The sequence below is a fragment of the Hibiscus syriacus genome, unplaced genomic scaffold (genome assembly GCF_006381635.1).
Source record: "Hibiscus syriacus cultivar Baekdansim isolate YM2019G1 unplaced genomic scaffold, ASM638163v2 tig00005459_pilon, whole genome shotgun sequence".
NCBI lineage: Eukaryota > Viridiplantae > Streptophyta > Magnoliopsida > Malvales > Malvaceae > Hibiscus > Hibiscus syriacus.
Genome location: NW_024062058.1, coordinates 494,777 through 516,513, shown reverse-complemented (window position 1 = coordinate 516,513; position 21,737 = coordinate 494,777). Strand labels below are relative to the sequence as shown.

General features: G+C 37.4%; 1 protein-coding gene and 1 pseudogene across 1 annotated transcript; both read right to left on the bottom strand.

Annotated features, from left to right (window-relative positions):
- Window positions 1-182: 182 nt before the first annotated feature.
- LOC120199520 (WAT1-related protein At4g19185-like) lies at window positions 183-3,658 on the bottom strand. Its single transcript, XM_039200574.1, has 7 exons — window positions 3,227-3,658; window positions 2,601-2,663; window positions 2,377-2,493; window positions 1,973-2,255; window positions 1,131-1,286; window positions 657-808; window positions 183-518 (listed from the first exon to the last, which is right to left on the bottom strand). Exons 1-7 carry the CDS (start codon window positions 3,418-3,420, stop codon window positions 314-316), a joined length of 1,170 nt encoding a protein of 389 aa, XP_039056505.1. The 5' UTR covers window positions 3,421-3,658; the 3' UTR covers window positions 183-313.
- Window positions 1,551-14,247, bottom strand: LOC120199519 (annotated as a pseudogene).
- Between the last annotated feature and the right edge of the window lie 7,490 nt (window positions 14,248-21,737).

The following is a 21,737-nucleotide window of genomic DNA, read 5'->3' as shown; positions in this document are numbered from 1 at the left end:
TTAACCGAATCAAAACATTTACTTAATTTATTATCCAAAGCTTATTAAATGTGGTTAATTCGGTCGGTTTTTGAATTAATTGGTTTTTTTAAAATTAATGATTCAAATAGCAACAATTCAAATTTAAGTAATAATTTTAATAAAAAAAACATTGCGATGACTAAATTTTTATAGTTTGAATATGGATTTAACGAATCTCTCTTTTGCTACCCATCAAAGTTTACAAATGCCGAGTGACACTACACGATCTTTAGTAAAATGTACCTGTAAGAAAAAAGCTCATGGTAACCTTACACCACACCGGATTACGAAGTTAATCGATGGGCTTCGCTGATAAAACGGAAGAGAAAATGTGTCCCCGGTGGAGTGGGTTCTTGTTAATCGCTGCATCTTTGTGAAAGGGAGGTTCGGAAGGCCGAACGACAAGAGGCACCATCCCCGTAGCAGCGTGCTTTTCTTTGTAGGACGCCCAAGTGACCATATATAGACCAGCAATGATTAGCAAACCTCCAAGCACGCTGTTACCATAACAAAAGAAAATCAACCAAGTTCGCACTAGCTTTTTGCAAGTGAAGTGAGCAAAAATAAGTGTTTTTTCTGTATTTGATGAGAAATTATTAAGTTCTACTTTGTATACAAGAAGAGAGAAATACAACCTTCCCAAAAAAATTGGACTCCCGAGGAATACTCTCGATAGAAATGCTGATGCTGCAGGTTGAAGGGGATTATAAAGAGCAACTAAAGCGGGCCCCAAGATCTTGTTCGACCACGTTAGGAGTCCATAGTTAAGAGCAGATGCAACGATTCCCTGAAGAAAACCGAAACTCCCGTAGCTTTAGGCTTATGGTTTACCTATTTGGTAGGCAGCTGAGTTTTTAAGATACTTTAAGGACATCACATTACTGTTACTATGGAGCCTTTATGCTACAATGACTAAAAAAGTTGGAAACTGAACCTCATTCTTGATCATTAAACTAGAATATCAAGCATTGACCCGGAAGATTTTAAAACAAGCACGCGATAACATTTGAAACCAGGATAAAGCAGCAACTTTGATCGCTACTCTTTCAGTAACATGAATTGCAGAAGTTCTTAAGACTGGAGATAATACAAGTCCGCAAGTAACTTACAGCATACAAGACGGCGAAAAGCTCAGACTGTGTCAGCCTCCAGTCTGTTGACTCATTGGTCATAAAAAAGGATGTTGTTACCATCAATACGGCACCAAAAAAATAGGAAAAGGCTGTGACAGAAATGTTTGCAGGATACTTGGCTAAAACTGGAGCCTGGAATGGTTTAAAGAAAATGAGCTTTCAATATAGTTCAAAACTAAATTGCAAGAAAATACACGTGAAGTTCAAATTATAAATAAAGATGCATGTGATTGAATAAGTTAGCGCCGTTTTAAGGAAATTCAATGCAGATGTTAACTATAAGAATCACTTTTGTTAGTCCTTGTGGAAAGTAGACCGCTGAGCAAAAGTAAACAGTAGATACTGCATAAATGCATAGTGTTGCCTAAGCAAGACAATATAAAAGCACCACAGATAGTTACTCCAAAATATGATTAAAATTTAAAACAGGCATTGCAAAGCATTGCAATGGACCTAATTATATGATCATACCAGATAGCATCGGATCATTGAAAAAATAATGAGACACAGATCAAAACAGTCAGGCACAAGAATGGCATATCAAACCTCAAATTATATTCATGGACACACTGGCTACTGTCCATTTATTGTCTTAAACAAAGATTTCTGTTTTTTACCTCCAGTAAATAAGATATGAAACTTAATCTAATGCAAGCAACGGACAGCTTTTACATGGAAAAACTTTGCACCGAGACATTTTGATTAATGATTATTGAAAAATTCTGACAAGAAGACTAGCTAATAAAAGTGGTAAAAGAGCAAATAGTTAATAATCGTCCAAAAATCAACCATATGATTATCAGATTATGTAGGCATACCTGAATGGCCAGGAAAGCAGCCATGCACATACAGTTCCCTATCAAGCATAGAACTCCAATATGCCAATATTCAAGACCAAACTCCAAAAAACTAGACACAAGCCATCCAGAAGGTTCTGGTTGACCCCTGGCACTTATGTCATAATGAGCAAAGTCTGCATCTTTCTGTCCAATTAAAGCTGGACCACGAAACAGAACCATTAATATTGCACCAGAGACACAGATTAGCGTACCTCCAACCTTCGCTTGACCTTCGGTTTTGGACAAATTCACTCTTTCCGTACTGCATGTAGAGTTCCATACAAAATATGGCAAAAGTAACAGACATCAAAACACAGGAATCTAGTTTATAAGAAATGTAGAAATGAACCGATATCATAAAAGTACAAATCGATTGCCATTACCCCATCATTACAGCCAAGAGAAAGGTGAAGACTGGAATTGAAGGCTGTATAGCAGCAGCATAAGTTGGATTTGTATAGCTCAGACCAATGAGAAATAAAAGCTGGTTGCCGAATATCCTATTCCAGGTAATCAGAACCAGATAAGTTGGCTAGCAGGAAGTTTTACTAGGCATAAACAGAGACAATAACATATCAATTAGGGCTGTTTAGAAAGAACTACTAACCCAGTTAACCCAAGAAAGAAGAAAGAGAGGAGGAGGCGTTTAGTCATAGGAGTTCGAATCCTTCTGCAGGAAAAGAAGAACAAATGACCCCATAAGTTATATTTCCGATTCAGGCGTCCAGGAAACCAAAAATAACTAAGGCAGTCAATTTAGCTTATGCATACAATGTAGATCATCTTAATGAGAACAAAATCAGTGAATCATCTTAATAAAACTGATAAGAGATTTAAACAGAGGACGGATAGCGGAATAGTGGCCGCTATATAGCGGTAGTGTCCAAAACCACTAGTGCCGAAAATAGCAGTGTGATGCGGAATCACACCAATAGCGGTGGCTCACGAAGCAGAAACGCTATTCCCTCTATTGTTTATTGAAAGCTATACCCGCAATGACCGCAATAATATCAATTATGCCCGCAAACACAATCGATCTAAAACGCGGCAGCAATAATTTAAATCTCTGGAACTGAGTTAAAACAGAACATCGAAATCTCAAACCGTGAGTTCAAAGGAATCAATAGAAGCAAAACGAAGAGAAATGAAAGGAATCAATTTAAAAACGCAATTGATTTAAAACAACAGAAGCAGAGTCAAACCCAGGAAAACAAAAAACAAAAAGGGTCGTACTTCTCACGAACATAGGCGATGGGGGCAAGAAGAGCGAGAGCAAGAAGATCACGGAAGACGCAGAAGACAAGCTGGTTAACACCAACATTGAGGGCTACTTTGGTAATCACATGATAACCTCCATTGCAGAGTTGCACCAACGCCATGGAGACATGGGCTTTCCGTGCATCTCTCTCGGCCACTCCTCCAATCATCTCCGTGCTTCACAATAAAAGGGGTACGTCGATAAGAAGTTCCGGTGAGAAAATTGATGCAACGGGCAGCCAAATGTTGGTGGGATTTAATTCATATATAATAAAAAGGCGTGCTTGAATCTGAAAGGAAACCAAATTAAGGTGCCGCCTTTGGAATTCGTGTTGCTTTGGCCCGCGCCTGGGTTTTCTTTTTCATTTATTTTGAGGTTGTTTCGTCTTGAATCTTAATGCCTTCTTCCTTTTTGTTGGTGTTTTGGATTTATTTCGCTGCTTCCTGTAATTTTACACAATTAAATTAAATAAAGACGGTAACTTAGGAACTAATAGTTAATTAAAATTTATTAAAATCTAATAAAATAATTACTTTGATTTATTTTTTAAAAATATTTAATCTTTTGTTATCTTGTTTTTGTTTGAAATGATATCTTTTAAAAAATACAATTAATTGATTATCGTGTAATGTAAAAAATTTACGTGGTTAATTATTTTCTGATTAAGCTAAGGTGATCATAAAGTCGTATTTGTTTTAAATATTTTCAATTATTTGATAAGGAAGCTTAATCACCCTGATGCAGTTGTTAGTACTCGATTTCGTGACTTTTAGGAACAACAACGATTCCTTCAATTACTGAGGTAAGTTGATCAGTGTTTTGGGTTTAATTATTTTTCTTTTTTGATAATAAAGGGAGATTTATTACCATGTGTCTCGTTTAAAAACATTCCTAATTCTAGTTGGAGTACACATGGTAATAATACAAAGCAGCAAAACTATACAAACAAGAACAACTAAAGAGTCTACAAAGCCAAGAAGCGGCTGCCAAATAACAAATTCAATAGTGAAATTAACCCATATCCTCATGCAGAACTCTAAGAATACGAGCAGGAGGAAACCGAATCAAATGAGTCTCAACTATATCTGGTCCTGCGTTTCTTGCTAGCACGTCCGCAACAGCATACCCTTGTCTCATCGTATGCTCGAATCTGACTTCCCAATTACGATTAATTAACTCATCAATATGATCCATAATTGTTACGGACCTGCTCCTCAAATGGTAATCACAGATTGAACCAATAGCAGTTAGACTACCAGTTTCAACAATCACTTTTCGCATCCCCTCATTCCAGGCTGCACTGTACTGCTTCCAGAATCGAACAAATACCAAGGAATTTCTTATAACCCATCTGCCAAACTCCCTCATGGTCTCGGATCACTCCTCCGCACGAAGCTAATCCAGCATTCTCCTTTCTTGACCCGTAGGTATTAACCTTGGCCCAAAGTTCCGGAGAAGGGCTCCACCTTGGAGCTCCCATGTTCCTTCCAAACTGCTTCGTAAGAGGGTTTTGCTCCAATGTGTTTAATTATTAACGTCAAGTTATCGTTCTTTATAGTATAATATATATATCACTTAATAATTAAATATATATATATATATATTTTATTTATAATAAATATTAATCGTTAACTAATTAACTATATTTATAAAAAATATTATTTTAATCAAAATAAAAATATTAAGAATTAAAATATTTTAGAGTAACATACAAATGTCAGAAGACTTTGATTTGAAGGAAGAAAAGTTGTTTTGTTGCACGAACCAAATTACTTCGGCGGTAAAAAAATTGTTGTTAATCATTGAGATCCCGAATTCAAGCATCAAGAATATCAAGAAAATGAACATTCAATATCAAATAATTAAGAATTATCCTATATTAGTAAAAAAAATATTCGCTTTCTTCTCCCTTCCAAAAGAAAAAGCATTTCAGATTCATCATTCACCCAACACAAGTAACTAAATAAGTCATTTTATAATTTGATTGATTTAAGTCGTGTATTTATGAGAAACTGCTGTACAAGTATAGCCATAAAACATTGATTGAAAATCCCTAGTCCACCATTTACACCTTTCCCTTTCATTTGGCTTTCATGTTCTTCATTTTGTCATGTCCGATTCAACTATAAACTCACGCCAAACATCAAATATTTTGCTTCTTTTTTTCACGTTTAAGGTATCGTACGGTGTGGTGTAGGGGTGTTCATAATTCAGTTAAAATTGAGTTAATCGACCGAAGTGAAATTTCAGTCGATTAACGATTAATTTTTTTAAACTTCGATTATAAGTTAATTTGGTTCGAAGTATGTTAAATTACCGAATTAATTAAAATTATTAAATATTTAATATATTATATATTATTTACATTTTATTTAGTTTTAGAGTTGTTTAAATTTTGACTTTAACCGAATAAGCCGAAAATATTATATATTTAATATTATTTATAAATTTCGGTTAACCGAGCAATCAATTGAGTTTAGTTCGATTCTGTTAAATTTTTTTGAAAAATAAATCGATTGTATTAACGGTTAAAGAAAAAATTTGTTTAATAGTAATTCGATTCGGTCGGTTAACTGAATTAACCTATTGAATACCCTAGTACTATGGAGTGCCTTTCTTTACATTTTTAAGCCAAAACAGACACGTGGCTCTCAACCTTCAATTTCCCACTTAATCGTGGACATAACCAAAATACTACTAATTCACCTAAGAAATGAAAACAAAATATTGGAAGCATAAGTATGTCCGGACATCATCAAAGAAGATACATTGTCATTCTTACAACAATTGTCTATCTACTTGAAAAATAAACCCTCTATAGTTTATGCTATCAAGTTATTTCTTTAAAAAAAAAGTTTACATTTTTCAAAGTAAATATGCTCCCTCACATTCCCAGAATGGTTCTTATCTGATCTGGAGGATGCCTTGCCAGTGATTTGGGATCTGGGTATTTGTTTTTCGGGTCCATGATTGCATTGTATGTAAGCTCATAAGCATCGGCCAATGACCTAGCTACCTGTATACATGTTTCTGCACGCAACTTCGGAACCTGCATCTGTTCAAACTCGGGCAACGAACTATCGCTTCCCAAAATGAATCCAAAGAAAGCCTTCAAACACTCTGAAAGAGAAGCCGGAATAGTGTCCTCCGCCTCGGCTAATGGAGTCTCGATTGTTGTATCCTTCGAATTACGGAAGTGATGCATTTTCATTGACAAGCCACATCTTCTAAGAATTGTGTCAACTTCTTTCTCCACGAGAATGTTTACATGATCATCAATCATCGTCCCGAGTTTCTTTACATATTCAGCTGCAACCTCATGTCCGAGTAATGGTTGCTGAATAGCACACAAGCAGTTGATAAGGAAGATCTTGGATAGAGCTTCACTATTCTGCATAAATTCGTGATATAATGAGTTAACAAAAGAAACCTAACGCCCAAAACCGTGCAATCGTGCATGTAGCAGAGTATATTAACCTGAGAGAACGTAGCAGAGTTGTTATTTGATAAAATTGCATCAACTGCAGAACTACTAAGGTGGCCTGAATCAGAACTCATTCGGCGGCTATTTGATGAGTGCCCAGATCCCTTAGATTTGTGTGCCTCTGCTGCTTGCTCACACATCTGCATTCCATTAAAGGTAGTAAGTTAATCTACTGGACAGAAACCACATAGGACTGAAGTTTTTACTCCCAAATCCTAAATGCAGCGAACAGTGATCTGAGCAGACTATCCGAAAATAGGAATACTTATCATTGTCAGGATCACTAACAAATACTGCACTCATTCAAGAAAAAACTTGACACACCTGAATAATCGGATCAAGTAAAGCAGATATAACCGGATCAAAAGCTGGCTTTCTCCCTGAAGCAGGAACCATCATGCTGTTATATGTGTCAATTATCTCCAGCAGCAGACTCCTTCCCTTACAGCTGGTGCTGGTGAAAGATCTACAGCAACAAGGGGAGAATACCGTAAAAGTTTTTCCCCACGACTTTTCAGAATTTCAAAGAATGTTTTCTGTGCAGCATCTTTGAGTGCCCAAAGTGTATTGCAAATAGATGTTTCTCTCCCTAGTAGATCTGATATCTGTAAGCAAACATATATTGTTATCAACAGATGACAAGCAAACCATATACAACCAGAATAACAAGAGATAGAGATCACTCACAGTGTAGCTGTAGAACTCTAGCGTGTTACTAAGTTTGTAAGAGGTTATAAGACTAGGTTTTGATTGTAGAACTTGCTCAACTCTCACTTTAAAAGGCCGGCAAACTCCTTCAAAAATCCTATTCAGAACAAATGTCAAGTCTGCTTCAATCTTTCCAAAATCATTCTCCACATTCTTGGACAGAAATGGGTTTGCAGCTGATCCAGTTTCTATCAATGCATCGGGATCTAGTAAAACAAGCACAAGTTCATGCTCTGAAGCCAAGGCCTATAAGTAGTGCAGGAAATTAAAACAAAAGTTGAAATTAAATGTTTCTTAATATAAACATAACTATATGAAGAAGAGAAGCAGAAACCATATAGAAGACTATTTTTTTTCACAAACCTGATGTAACCATCCTAGCATGTCTCCAACATAACGTAAAGGATCATGAGCATGCACTTCTATTGGTCTTGGCATCCCACCTGGTCCTCCCCGTGTAAGAGCACTTATGAACCTTCTAAATAATGCATTATGTCTCATATTTGCTACCTGTGATTACAGCAAAAAATCTTAATAACATACAACAGAAAAAACCAAAAGGAAGTGGAGTTATGAACATAAAATTTTGACTCAATGAAGTCACCTCTTCAGCACAATACTTGAAAAGGACGAGGCTTTCCTTAAGACAACGCACAGCTGTTTTCAAAAGCTCATTAACTTCTGGATTGTCCATGTCACCAAGTTTCCTACATTCTGCCTGAACCCATCTACAAGGAAGGGACAAGAAACGTCAACCAACTAATCTAACACTTGGGAAAATCCCCCGTATCTCCTACAGAATCCCACACACACAGTCTAGACAACAGACACCAAGAGCCAATTAATCTAGTGTATGTAGCAAGAATTTTCACACTTCAATAAGAAACAAAAGTATGAAATTGAAGACAGCAAGAGGAAGGACAGCAATTAACAACATTTCAAGCATGAGATTTTACTTTTAGCATGTTCCTACACTCCAAACTTTTAACAGATACCAAATTGCATTATTAAATTCTACCAAGAATAAAAGTACTATCATTCTATACATGTTTAACGTCAAACATAAGATTCTACTTATAGCATGTTCCTTCAATTCAAACTCTCAACAAATATCATAGTGCATTAGTTATTTCTATCTTAGAATAAAAGGTTCTATCATTCTATATATGATTGACCTGCATAGTCGCTCATAAGCTCCTTCTTGGTACATAGCCATCATATCCATCAGCTCCAAACCAGCACACTGTGATGTATTCTCGTGTTAGTGATTATGTTAAGAATGTATAAACAATTGAAATGAAAGCATAAGGAACATAACCGTTTTACTATTATTGAAAATCTTAAATCCATAAAAAAACAAGAGAGAGAGAGAGAGAGAATCCAAAATGACAATCCTCCTCCGGTAAGGAGTGGATAATCTGAGTAAGAGAGTTACAAGGAGAACGTTAAGGGAACTATTCCATTACCAGAGTCCAGTCATTAGGGTCTTTATCCCGAGTGTTTTGAACAAACCAAAGTACAAAGCTTCTACTTTCACTTTTGTGCAGTTTGCTAATGAGTTTGTTCTGAGAAATGCTATTGCGAATGTCAATGGATCGTGGATCGATGGAAGGAGAGTCTCAGTGAGGGTTGCTAAATATCAGAAGGCTCAAACAGGAGTGGTCGCTGCAGGTAAAGTCTAGGTGGAAGCTACACAGTCATCAGGAGGTGAAAAGAGGATGATCAGAGAGGGAGTTGAGTCTCCAAGGAGTTTAAGGGATGATAGATCCTATAAGGAAGTAGTGGTCTCGGATAAGAGGTTGAGGCATGAACCTGGAACCCTAGAGAACAGAGGTGGTAATCTGCAAGCTGCAACAGGGATGAAGAATGTATGGGAGATGCGTATCCCTCCAGAAGAGTCGAGTTGGATGAAATGCTCTTTATCAGGGATCATTAAAACATCCTTTGAACTAGAATTGGTGCAAAAGGCATTGTCAAGTGAAGGAATCGAAGCGAAGGTGGCTAGTTGGGGTTATGCATGGAACTCTTGTATTATTGTGTTTAAGTCGGCTAAAGCGTTATCGGAGACGTGGAACAATAAGAAGGATGAATTGTTATTTTGGTTTGATTGGTTGGCACCTCTTCTGAATGAAGAGGGAGTTCTGATGGCGTACTGTTTGATTGAACTATATGGAATTCCATTGTTATGTTGGCATAAAGCGTTCCTTGAGAGGCTTGCTGGAAGGTGGGGATCGCTGGTTTGCATTCAGGAGTCGACCAAGAATAGAGAGGATATGTCGGCGGCGATATTCCTGGTGAGAGTGGTGAGTCCATTCGACGTTCCGAGTATGATTTCTTTAGGCTCGTATGGGAGATCATTCAAGGTAAGAATTAAGTTGGGTTCGGTTTTTAAGAAACCAAGTGATTCTCTGGAGAAATCATCGGAAGGGGTTTCAGAGGATGGTTGGAATTAGGATTCATCGTCGGAGGACCAGGACGGTGACCAGACGATGTTGTGTGAAGTGGAAAATGAACAATCACTCGAGGAATCTCTAAACAGGCTGGACACGTGGCTTGAAGCTGGAAGAACAGCTGGCATTGAGGAGACTGTTTTGAAACAGCAATCATTACTGCAGGGTAAAGAGAATGAAGGTATTAATGGGGAGGAGACAAACTTCCACGATACTGGGAGAGCATTTAAGGGGGAGTACGCAGGACTTGGATTAAGACAAATTGAATACCCACTTTCAGGTGGACAGGATCAATTAGAAGACACAATTGAGCCCATTTCCCCTATCACTAGAATCATTCCTTCAGGCCCAGTAGTTAATATAGCTCAATATAATTTTGGGATGGAAAATGGATTTGGGTCCCAAAATCCTTAAGTCCAGGAAGAGACGGAATCGTGAACACTGAAATCAGGGTAAATGTTCCCAGTGGTGATGCTGGTGTTGCTATAAAAACAAATCAGAGCTTGTCGGGAAAGAGGATCGAGTCAAGCGATGAAAATCAGAGTGCTCAATCAAGGGACCTCATCCGAAGGAGATATCCCTCCTCCTGTCCGAGTCGTTTTTCAGCGAGGAGTGGCTCGATTGGAGAAGAAAAGGATAGATTTTTCAATAGAGTCTACTGCAGATCTAGCTGGAGAAAGAGCAAAAGTAGATCGGTGGTGGGAGATGGTTCTACACAGGCGGTGGAAGGGGTATTAAAGACTAGCAGCTTCCAGTTGGACCATTTCGAGCACGTGGGCAAAGTAGATGATGCGATTATGGGTCAGAACAATATTATGGTAGGAGAAAATAATAATGTGTGTTTTGGGCCAATTAGAGGGGATGGTGATGTGCTCAATGATGGGCCAATTAACCCATCTAGGTCTATTCCTCTAACAGAAGGAACGGTTCTAAATCAATCTTTTACTGAAACTCAGTTGCTACAGGCAAATTTGGGAGATGGAACCAGCGAAGACGATGGCAACAATCCTTGGCTTTCTGCAGAAAATCAACTTCAAATCATTCTTTATGATGGAAGACCCTCCGGAGATGGTCAAAGCGTCAAAACTCGTGGAAAAGACTTCAGAAGAGCCAAAAGAATGCTGATAAGGGATGCTTTAGACCAGTGTTTCGAAGACTCAGATTAGGAACGTGAAGAGAGTTTTGCGTGTTTTTGAAATCATGTTTGGTCTTTGGTTGAACTTCTCCAAAAGTAGATTATTGAGAATTAACATAAGCGAAGAAGAGGTAAAAGATTGGGCGTCTTCTATCGGATGTGCTGTTGGCACCTTTCCTTCTAATTACCTTGGTCTCCCGCTTGAAGCTAGAAGGAACTCATCAACCTTATGGGAACCTGTCATTCAGAAATTCCATAGAAAACTTACTGGTTGGAAGACATCAACTCTGTCATTGGCTGGAAAACTGGTTCTTCTAAAAGCTGTTCTATATTCTCTGCCAACATATTACTTATCAATTTTCAAGATCCCCTCAAGTGTGAATAGGAAGCTTAATTCCATAATGGCAAGATTCGTGTGGGGGCAGGTGCAGAAAGGGATAAGATACATTGGATCAATTGGATGACCATTTGTAAATCTAAAGATAATGGAAGTCTAGGTGTGATGGATCTTAATTTAATGAATAGAGCTCTTTCAGGGAAATGATCTTGGAACTTTGCAAACGAGAAGGATTCTGAGTGAAGGAAGTTGATTTGCAGTAAATATAACTTAGACAAAAAATATGTGTTTTTAGTAATCGAATACCAGCTCATGCTTCCTGCATTTGGAGGTCTGCGGTGAATAATCATTTCAATAATGATTCCTTCAGCTCTAGATTTCGCAACTATTTTCAAATTAAGGACGAAATGACGAGGATATTCGTTTTTGGCACGATATTTGGGTTACGAAAGCCCCTCTTAGAGAAAATTTTCCTAGACTTTTTGCCCTCTCTACTAACAAGAATGGAAGGTTACCTGAGTTTGGTGTATATGGAGTTAGTGGTTGGATTTGGCATGTTGAGATGAGAAGGAATTTGAGTGAATGGGAGTTAGATCAATGGGTTGAATTACTGGCAACAGTTAACAGTATCAGCCTTATGAAAAATTCAAGAGATGATATAATTTGGAGAGGAAGTGGAGATGGGAGTTTACTCAGTCAGATCTTGTATAAAGTCATGCTTCAAAGAGGTGAATCCAAATCTATTTTGGAAGAATTACCTTTGTAAGGATTTTGTGCCTCCAAGGGTGGAGTTTTTCATGTGGCAAGTGGTTCATCAAAAGTTGGCAGTAAGGGCATAACTAATAAGGAAAGGCGTTCAAGGGATTTCGGATCCACTTTGTCCTTTATGCAAGCTGGAAGTAGAGACTTCTTCGCATTTTTTTTTCTCTTGTACAATTGCGTGGAGGCTGTGGAATAGGTTTTTGCTTTTCTGGAATATATCCGCTGTCATTCATGAAAATGCATTTGTTTTCTTTCAGCATGGGAGGAGTTAGTACCTAAATCAACCATTTGGAGGTTTATTCCTGGTATGGTTCTGTGGACGATTTAAAGATGTGATATACGAATGTCATTGTATTCGAAAAGGGTGTGTGATCCGGTTCAGTTGTTTTTCACATCAAGGTTCATATTAGCAGTTTGGTTTCTAGCAAAATTCTCTAATTTGCCTATATCGATGGATTCTCTCATTGGTGACCTCTCTGTTGAAGATATGTGCTATGTTCCAAAAAGTCAGCCATCAGATCAGATTCTTGGTCCCACTTCGGTTTTTAAAATTGAATGTGGATGCTGCAGTTAAAGGTGATTGGAAAACAAGTGGTATAGGAGGGATTCTAAGAGATAGTTCCAGCACAGTGTTAGGAACTTTTTCAGAAGAAGCTGGTCCTGGTCCTCCACCTTTAGTGGAATTGATGGCCATTAAATCAGGCCTAAACTTTTTTGAATCCTCTAGTTTGAACTCTAAGGGACAGTTGATTATTGAGAGTGATAGCAAGATTTTTGTGGAGTGGGTAAAGAATTTGGATGAATGTTCGAGTATTTATGTTTCAATTTCCAAGGAAATAGCGGATAAAATTAAAAGCTTGCAGGGTATTATCCGTTGGATAGATAGGCCTGCAAATTTAGAAACTGACGCTTTAGCTAAGGCAGGAATAGGTTGAGAGAGAGAGTTTTGGCCGGGTTTTGGGTGTTCTTGTTGTTTGTTTTATTTTACTGTGTGGGGTTAAATGTTTTGTTGTACTGAACTGTTTTTAATGAGGCTTCCAGTTCTTATAAAAAAAAAAGCATAAGGAAAGTATCAACATATGCAATGAAAGAGAAGCCTAACAACAGAAGAAATTGACAGGCGAAAGAGCACGAAAGAAAAATTATAACGTCTTAAATCTAAAGATATCAATGACTAATTTGGCAATTTATAGACATACAGTTAAAGAGATCATATGTGTAGATTAGGAAATATATTATTAACCTGATGATGCGTCCTGAGAAGTATTTTGCAGTTGGCATGAATTTCTTGAACGTGAGAACGTGCCTTGAAGAAATTTTCATTCAACTCTTCATCTCTCAATGCGCTAATCTACAAATGGAGGAGAAGAACATAATGGATTAAAAAAAGGCGTCAAAAAGTATTGAGGCTAAAACTAAAAAGGAAAAAGGTTTACGACAGAAAGTAAACCTCTTGAGGAGAAAGCTGATAATCTCGAAGGAAGTAGGAGACTATCTGCTGCTTTTGAGTGGTAACTTCGAGTTCCTGCTTCAACCTTTCGGTGGTATTGATAATATCACCGGTGCTAGCACTACAACTGCTCAATGCCTTTGCAATCCTATCAGATTCGATTGGATCTTTCTTTAATTACACAAAATAAGTCTTAAGATATGGCGAACGAGTAACGTAGACATAGGAGAATGGAAATCGTGGATAGGAAAAGAAGAGAAAGGAAGAGCGTATACTTATTGCAACAGTCGGCGAGGGAATTGACCTCGTCCTCGACTCGACCCAAAGCGAGTTGAGCAGCCTGAGAAGCACGGAGGAAATCGAGGTTAATATCGAGAGAGCGCTTCTCGATTGTGGATCTGAGATTGCGACGCGCCTGGGGAGTGTTTTCGGTGTAGAAATTGGAGAGAGTGTTGAGAGAAGCCAAAACTTCGGGGGTGTCCGTTCGACATTCCAATACCTTTTTCAATTTTCGCGACAGCCCAGGAGCAAGCCCCCCTGTCACCATTCTCTTCTCTTCCTCTCGTCTCTTCTACTCTCCTTTTTTTCTGATCGATCGTCAAAATTTCCGATTACTCTGAACAGTCGGAGGATAAAGATGGAGCTAGATTCATAGATCCATTTCCACTTTCCAGCATAAAATCATAAAATGTCGAGTTTTCTATTTTTTTTTCTTTTTTATCCACGTTTGGTTTGGAATTGGATACTTTGGAGGCAAAATTGACCCAATAATTTACGTGGTGAAAAACTTAGTCTATTAAATTATCTCTAAAATTAATTTAGACTCTACAATAGATGTTATAATATAAGGTACACTCGTCACGATCATATAATGAATTCGTTTAAATAATATTTTTTATTTAAACTCGTCACATCGATATGAAAAATTCGAATAAAGTATAATTTTTTTATTAATTTTGTCGTATAGGAGTAGGGATGAGCATGGGATCCGAACCCGAATGATTCCGACCCGGCCCGATCAGGTCAGATTTTTTTAAAAAAAATCGGGTTCGGGTCAGATTCGGGTTATGATGAAAAATATCTTACTCAACCCTATCAAAAAAAATATAATTGTACCTTATATATTTAGGAATAATTACAATAATATCCTTCTATATTTAATTTTTTTAATTAAATCATTGTTTTTATTGAATAAAAATAATATTTTTATCATTTCGGGTCGGGTCAAATCGGGTTCGGATTTTGTCTCAAAAAATTGGGTCGGGTTCGGGAAGGGTGGATGGTATATATTTTTCGGGTCGAGTCGGGTCGAAAGAATGATGTAAAATTTTTAGGTCGGGTCGGGTTGGCCGAAACCCAACTCATGCTCATCCCTATATTAGAGTGAAAATTTCTAATAAAAATATATTTTATTATAACTCATCATCTTAACATGATAGGTTTAAAGTCACTATAACAAATGAAGTAGTTCTCAAAATAAAAAATTTGATATCATATTAGGCTAAATAATTAGGCGATTTTCCCAATATATCACCGGTGAACAATATATTTTCTGATCTAACACTAGTCAGATTATATTTCTCGATCTAACACCCTTAGCAGTAATGCGCGCCCCCTGCACCGCGCTATACGGTGATCTGGCATACACGTGGGTATAGCGCGGCCCCTGCAGCGCGCTATACGCCACGTAGGGGTATAGCGCAGGACAGGTACCGCGACATACCTTTACTCACATAATTTTATATAGCGCGGGGAAGGTACCGCGTTTTGTATAACTTTCCTCGCTATAAATATCATTCTCCGCCGGTTAAGTTTCTCACATCTCTCCTCTCAACTTATAAATTAATACAAAAATTCCGTCAACGAGTCAATAATTCTGGCAATTTTCTCATATTTTATTTAGAAGTTCGTGCGATTTTTTCGTTATAAGGTAATTTTGTTATAATTTTTTATTATATTTATTGTTTATTATGATTATTTAAAAAAAATATTATACTAATTATTTTCAATTAATTTTTGTGTTTGTAAAATTGGAAAGCATGAGCATACGTCGAAATAGTTTTGCGGTGTAGATAATAATATTAAATTATATTATTTAATTTATTTACGTTGATGTGTAAAAATTTTATTGTGTTACATGTTCGTTCATATATAATTTATTAAATCAGGTTTGTTTCATTTATTTTTTTTGCAGATATAATAGTGTCGCACTTTTAAACTCAAATAATGGCGCGACTTTCAACTATTGTTTATTATGATGGTGAAATTCGAGAAGATGAAACCGGCGTTGTTTTTGTATCAAATGAGCGTGTTAAAATATCATTCAAGAGAAACATAACTCTTGAGGAGCTAATAACGAAGATTTCGAGAAAGATTTATGTTGGAAGTAGTAGAAGAGTGTTGTCGTTGCAATATAGATTTCCAACATCATTGTTGCCATTAACTTATACAGCGTTCGAACTTTCGAACAATGATGATGTTGAAATGATGGTTGAAGCTCAAAGTAATTATACAGACGCCGCTATTGAGATGTATGCATATTTTGTTCAAGTGCGTGCTGTTTGGAGTCAATCATTAAGCTCCCACTATGGGCTGACTGAACAAGTTGATCAAGTTGACAGCCCGACGACAGTAATGTGTAATGATTTTAATGCCATAATGGGAAGACATTCATCTACAACTCCTTACGATATGTACCGAGGTAGGTCGACGAACAATCCGTATGACAACATCGCGTCCAGTTCAAGGGGAAGGCATTCATCTGCAAATCCCTTTGACCTTAATATGGAGATGCCATCGACGCAACCATCTGTGCAGTTTCCATTTGACGCGATGGCTTCAAGCTCTAGGGGATGCATTCGACTGCGAGCTTTTTCGATCTCAATGTCGATATGCCTTCCAGTTCAAGGGGAAGGCGTGCAAGTAGTAGGTTCTACGACCTAAATGTGGAGAGCATGGAGGAACCATCATCTCCACCAGAAGAATCGCTTCGTGAGCCTGGTGCGGATGGTGCTGAGACTGGACTATTCATTCACCCAGAATCACCGCAATTCAACTCCGACGATGATGAAGTTCCAGGAAATGTGGCACAAACTGACCCTCCTGCACATATGTATGAAGCTGATTATGGTGCAATGTATGGGCCAGAATTTGCGAATATGCCTCATCTCGGTGACTACGGGTATTACTCATCAATAAATAATGCTGAGTTATCTTTAGGCATGTAGTTTTCAAGTAAAGAAGAAGCGATGAAGATTAAAAAAACAAACACAATCATTAAATTTTAACAAACTAATAACAATAAGTATTAAATGGTAAATGATAACCAAATTACAATAACTGATATTAAATGGTAATAAACAAAACGAACTGACATACATTAAAAAAGTCCAACAAATTTAACAAAATAAAGTAAGTATTAAACGAGAAATAATAAAAAAATTACAATTTAACAAAATAAAGTAAATACAAATATAATAAAAAAACAAAATCTATCGATGCCTGCGACACAATGTGTTCCGCAGGGCGATGGCTGTCGGTCTCGAGGAGGATTTATTCGTATCACTGGTTCTGACTCCTCGCTGTCATCATCATCACCATCGTCGTCGTCGTCGTCGTCTTGCGCAAGTACATTAGGTTGATGAGGAGCTGATGACGATGAAGCACCTCCGTAGAATAAAGACCCTGGAGGTGTATGACTGACTATCCCACCGGCCTGCGAAAACTGGGAAAACTCATAAAACCCAGACATCGCTGAGTGTGAAAACTATACAGGAGGCAGTGTTTGTGCTGCGGCCATGGGTGATGAGGTTGAACCTGCCAAATATTCAGTATATGAACCCCATATCGGATCTGCAAGCATAGACCCATAATAGCCTCCAGGAGTGCTCATCTGTGACGGTGGCGGGGTCATAAAACCAGGTGAAGGCGGCGGCGGCGACATCTGGTAATGGAAAGGCGATGGCGGCATCATATATGGATGCGGTGGCTGCTGGGAAGGTCCTGCTTGTGCAGCTGAGGATGAACCGGATGCACCTGCTCTCCGTCCACAAGTCGGGGGACGATGGTGCTATGGCGGTGAACGTCTCTGTCTACGTCGTGGAAATGTCTGCCCTCGTGTATCCTTGGGAAGTAGAAACGGTTTCCCGTTACTGTTGAACTACTCATAATAATCCTCAACATACATCAAGAGGTCATAAAAATGGGCTCTCTACGGGGAAGGCGTCGATGTCGATCCTCCCACAATACGACCCACCCATGATGCCTCACCAGTCAATTTGTATTTGTCTTGCCGCGTCTATCTAAGCTATGCAACTCGTCCATATTGCGAGGTGCTTCCGGAATTGGTTGAAAACAACCAAACTGCCGGAGCACGCGATCAGTGGATTGTCACTCGACGCTCGCATAACAAATCAGAGGGACCATCGCCATCCAAACATCTAATGGACCCCTCAACTCAAGTGGGATCACCGCCCTCACATCATCAGTAGAATATGGCACCCATTCAAACTAAAACAAATAATATATAATTTTTATCAAAATAATAATCTAATTATATAACTATAATCTAAAATCTATTTTTAAACATTAAAATTCATACCTGTGTGCCAGCCTTTTGATCGATTAGCACCCTAATCTTTTCTAAATCATCATATAGCTCCTGATGATTTTCCTATCAGTAGACCACCTATTAAAGGACAAAAATTTGTTATACGCTGTATAAAATTATTAATATACAAAATCAATTTTATAATTACCTCAGAAGTAGTGTAAATACGAATGAGTCCTTCACAACGGGGCATAAAAAGGGCAATCGATACCATGCCCAAGACTGCAGCAGCAGGAGACATCCGCCGATAGCATTACGCCTGTAGTCAGTGGCTCCACACATCTCCCTGTACAGCAAAGCCAAAACTGCCGAGCCCCAACTGAATGATCCGGCGAGATGAAAGTCGCTAAGATGTCGCAACCACATGCAGTGAACTAGGTTGTGCGATTTGTCCGGCATCAGCAACCCTCCTATCAGTTGTAGTATGCTTGCCCGTGCATACATCTTAACCTCATCCTCAGAGGCGTCTGCGCTCAACTCCCGAAAATTGACATCTAACCAATTTAATGGTATCCTACCTCCGATAAAATTTTCCAGGACACGTCCTAGACTATCCCGACACCAAGTAGTCCAGGAACCGGAAGCTATCCCCAATATCACATCTTCATCCACCGGAAGCCCCAGGTGCATAGAAACATCCTCAAGCGTGATTGTGCACTCTCCGCACGGAAGATGGAATGTGTGGGTCTCCGGCCTCCATCGCTCTACTAAGGCAGAAATCAGGTATTGCTCTATCTTACAGTGACCCTGATATCTACCTATGTAAACAAATCCAGCCTCTACTAAATACGGCAAGACACGGCTGGGTATCACTAACTTAAGATTCCTAATAAAATGATCTAATACACGGTCATTCTCCTAAAAATAAATAATTACAAAATTTAATTCTTAATCTAATAATCATGCATTAAATTAATCAACAAATTATTACTAATAATTTAAATTAAATTAAACCGTTAAAATGTTACCGTATCAGTAAAGTGTCGAGATATTTAATTCTTAATCTAATAATCATGCATTAAATAAATAACTAAATATTACTAATAATTTAAATTAAGTTAAAACGTTAAAATGTTACCGTATTAGCAAAGTGTAGAGATATATGATTTTCATCCGAGCGGAGTAGATTGCCTTCCATTATATATCTACAAAAGAATTATATTAGTAAAATATTAAATAAAGTAAAAACATAATAGTAAAAATATTATAAAATATACCTTAAAAGAGAGTATTTGAGAGAAATTTAGAGAATTTGAGAGAATTTGGTGTGATAAAAGTGATTGAGGATTGAAGTATTTATAGGGAGGATGGGGACGTGAAGGTTGGGTAATTAGGGGTATAGCGCGCCCCCTGCACCGCGCTATACCCCACGTGTCAAATATCCAGGTATAGCGCGCTGCAGGGGCCGCGCTATACCCACGTGTATGTCAGATCACCGTATAGCGCGATGCAGGAGGCGCGCTATACCCCACGTGTATGCCAGATCACCGTATAGCGCGGTGCAGGAGGCGCGCTTTACTGCTAAGGGTGTTAGATCGAAAAATATAATCTGACCGGTGTTAGATCAAGAAATATACTGTTCACCGGTGATATATCGGAAAAATCGCCAAATAATTAACCAACATGCAAAATTGGGCCAAAATTGCCTACTTTGGATGGAAGGAAAATTTCTCTTGTAGATTAAAGTGTAAAGCCCCGTACGTTACGGGTATTTACAAAGTGGGCTTAACTATATCTGTTCGCACCTTACAAGATCCAGTTACCCAAGCGTGAAGCCCACCCAAAAATAAAATTCATAGCAATTTAAACTTGAAACAGTACGAATAATGAATGATGTTGAAATGACTTAAATATAAAATTAGTACAATTATAAAATAATCCAAAAACATATAATATTTTCACATTTTGTCAATAAGATGATGACACATTATCATTTTATTTAATCATTTTTTCAACTCTTGTTATTAGGGGCATGCTTTTAAAACCCAATAACGATTTGTAACCGAAACAATGAATGTTATACAGTGTTAACAATATTGTCCAAAACTACGATATCCACAATCGCTATATCCACAATAGTATATTATTAAAAAATACAAAATCACAATACTTGCAGTGGCTGAAATATCATCTGCAATGTCCGCAATATCAATAATCGCAACGCGATGGAAGATACAAATACAAACTGTAATTTAAATATCTGATTAAGTGCCTAATTTTTTTGTTCGCCCAGGACAACGAAAATCTCATAAAATCGCCTGGGAAAAAAAAAATATCGATAGTTATCTTATATCACATATCATTTAGCTGGATTAACATTGGATCATTAGATTAAGAAGATAATAAAACACATCGTGGTATCCATGCGTCACATATAATTAAGGTTAGTTACAATTTAATAAAAGATAAACTGAAATGGTACGTAAGATCATCCCTATGATTACTTCATCTTCCTTCAAATGAATTAAAGTAATAAAAGAGTGTTATCATATTCATCATCATATATATCCATTCAATCACATTAATATTAAACTCATAAAGAAAAATAAACTTGAGTTTGTTCAGTGCGATAAGAGTGACACGCACAACATATATTGTAACCTAAAATGAATTCCATCTCAAATTTATAAGATAAGATAAGATAAACTATACTAGCGAGTTAAAATATACAAAAGATGTGCTCTTCAAATTCAAAACAACACTAATAAATAACTAACTTCCAACGGTTTCCTCGTCTTTACCTAAAGTTGATGCAATATATATTGTAGTAAACTTGAACAACTTGTTGAGTTAGAGATGTGGGCAACCTTATCATCGGGATGGACCTAGGCGGGGTGGGTAGGTCTGGTCGTTCCTAAAAATTTAAATTATCATATATTTTAGATTTTTATGTATTTTCTATTCCCTTAAAATTTTATAAGTCAAAATTCGCTTTTCCTGAAATTTTGCAAGTTCAAATACATCCTCTCTAATATAAAATTTTGCGTCTATCATGCTTATCATATCCAATATATTTATGCATGAAAGAGACGTTCATCATGCTTTGGTTGCTCCTTTTTCTTTCATGGAGAACATATACAAATGGGTTCATGGTGGGCATTGATAAGTCCTGATCTTAGCACCAAAAAGGTGATATCTTTGAGCTATCTATCTGATAATGATTGTACGTATACAAAACCATTTCATTTTTGGGCAAATTACAAGTTTTGTAATTGAACTTTAATATATCTCCTATGTCACTCATTGTACTTTAATAGTTTTTAATTTCCTCTCACTGAACTTAATACATTGGATTTTTTCGGTCACTCATCCATTAAATAGTTAACGACGTTAAAATAAATTGTTATATAAATGCAAAATGACATCGTTTTAGTGAAATTTTTTTAAACGGTGTCGTTTTTAACGCCATTAACTAATTAATGGTGAAGTGACCAAAATATGAGAGAAAGTAAAGTTCAATGACCAAAAAACTTAATGCATCAGTGAGAAAATTGAAAACTTTTAAAATCCAATGAGTAAAATAGGAGAGAGAGTAAAGTTCAGTGATGAAA

Bases quoted from the DNA above. Each gene is read 5' to 3' on its own strand.
- LOC120199520 (XM_039200574.1), bottom strand. From the start codon at position 3,420: ATGATTGGAGGAGTGGCCGAGAGAGATGCACGGAAAGCCCATGTCTCC. The intron at 2,494-2,600 runs GTTAGTAGTTCT...TACCTGGAATAG, and splicing joins TTCTTTCTTGGGTTAACTGG to GATATTCGGCAACCAGCTTT. The intron at 519-656 runs GTTGTATTTCTC...TTATGGTAACAG, and splicing joins AGTCCAATTTTTTTGGGAAG to CGTGCTTGGAGGTTTGCTAA.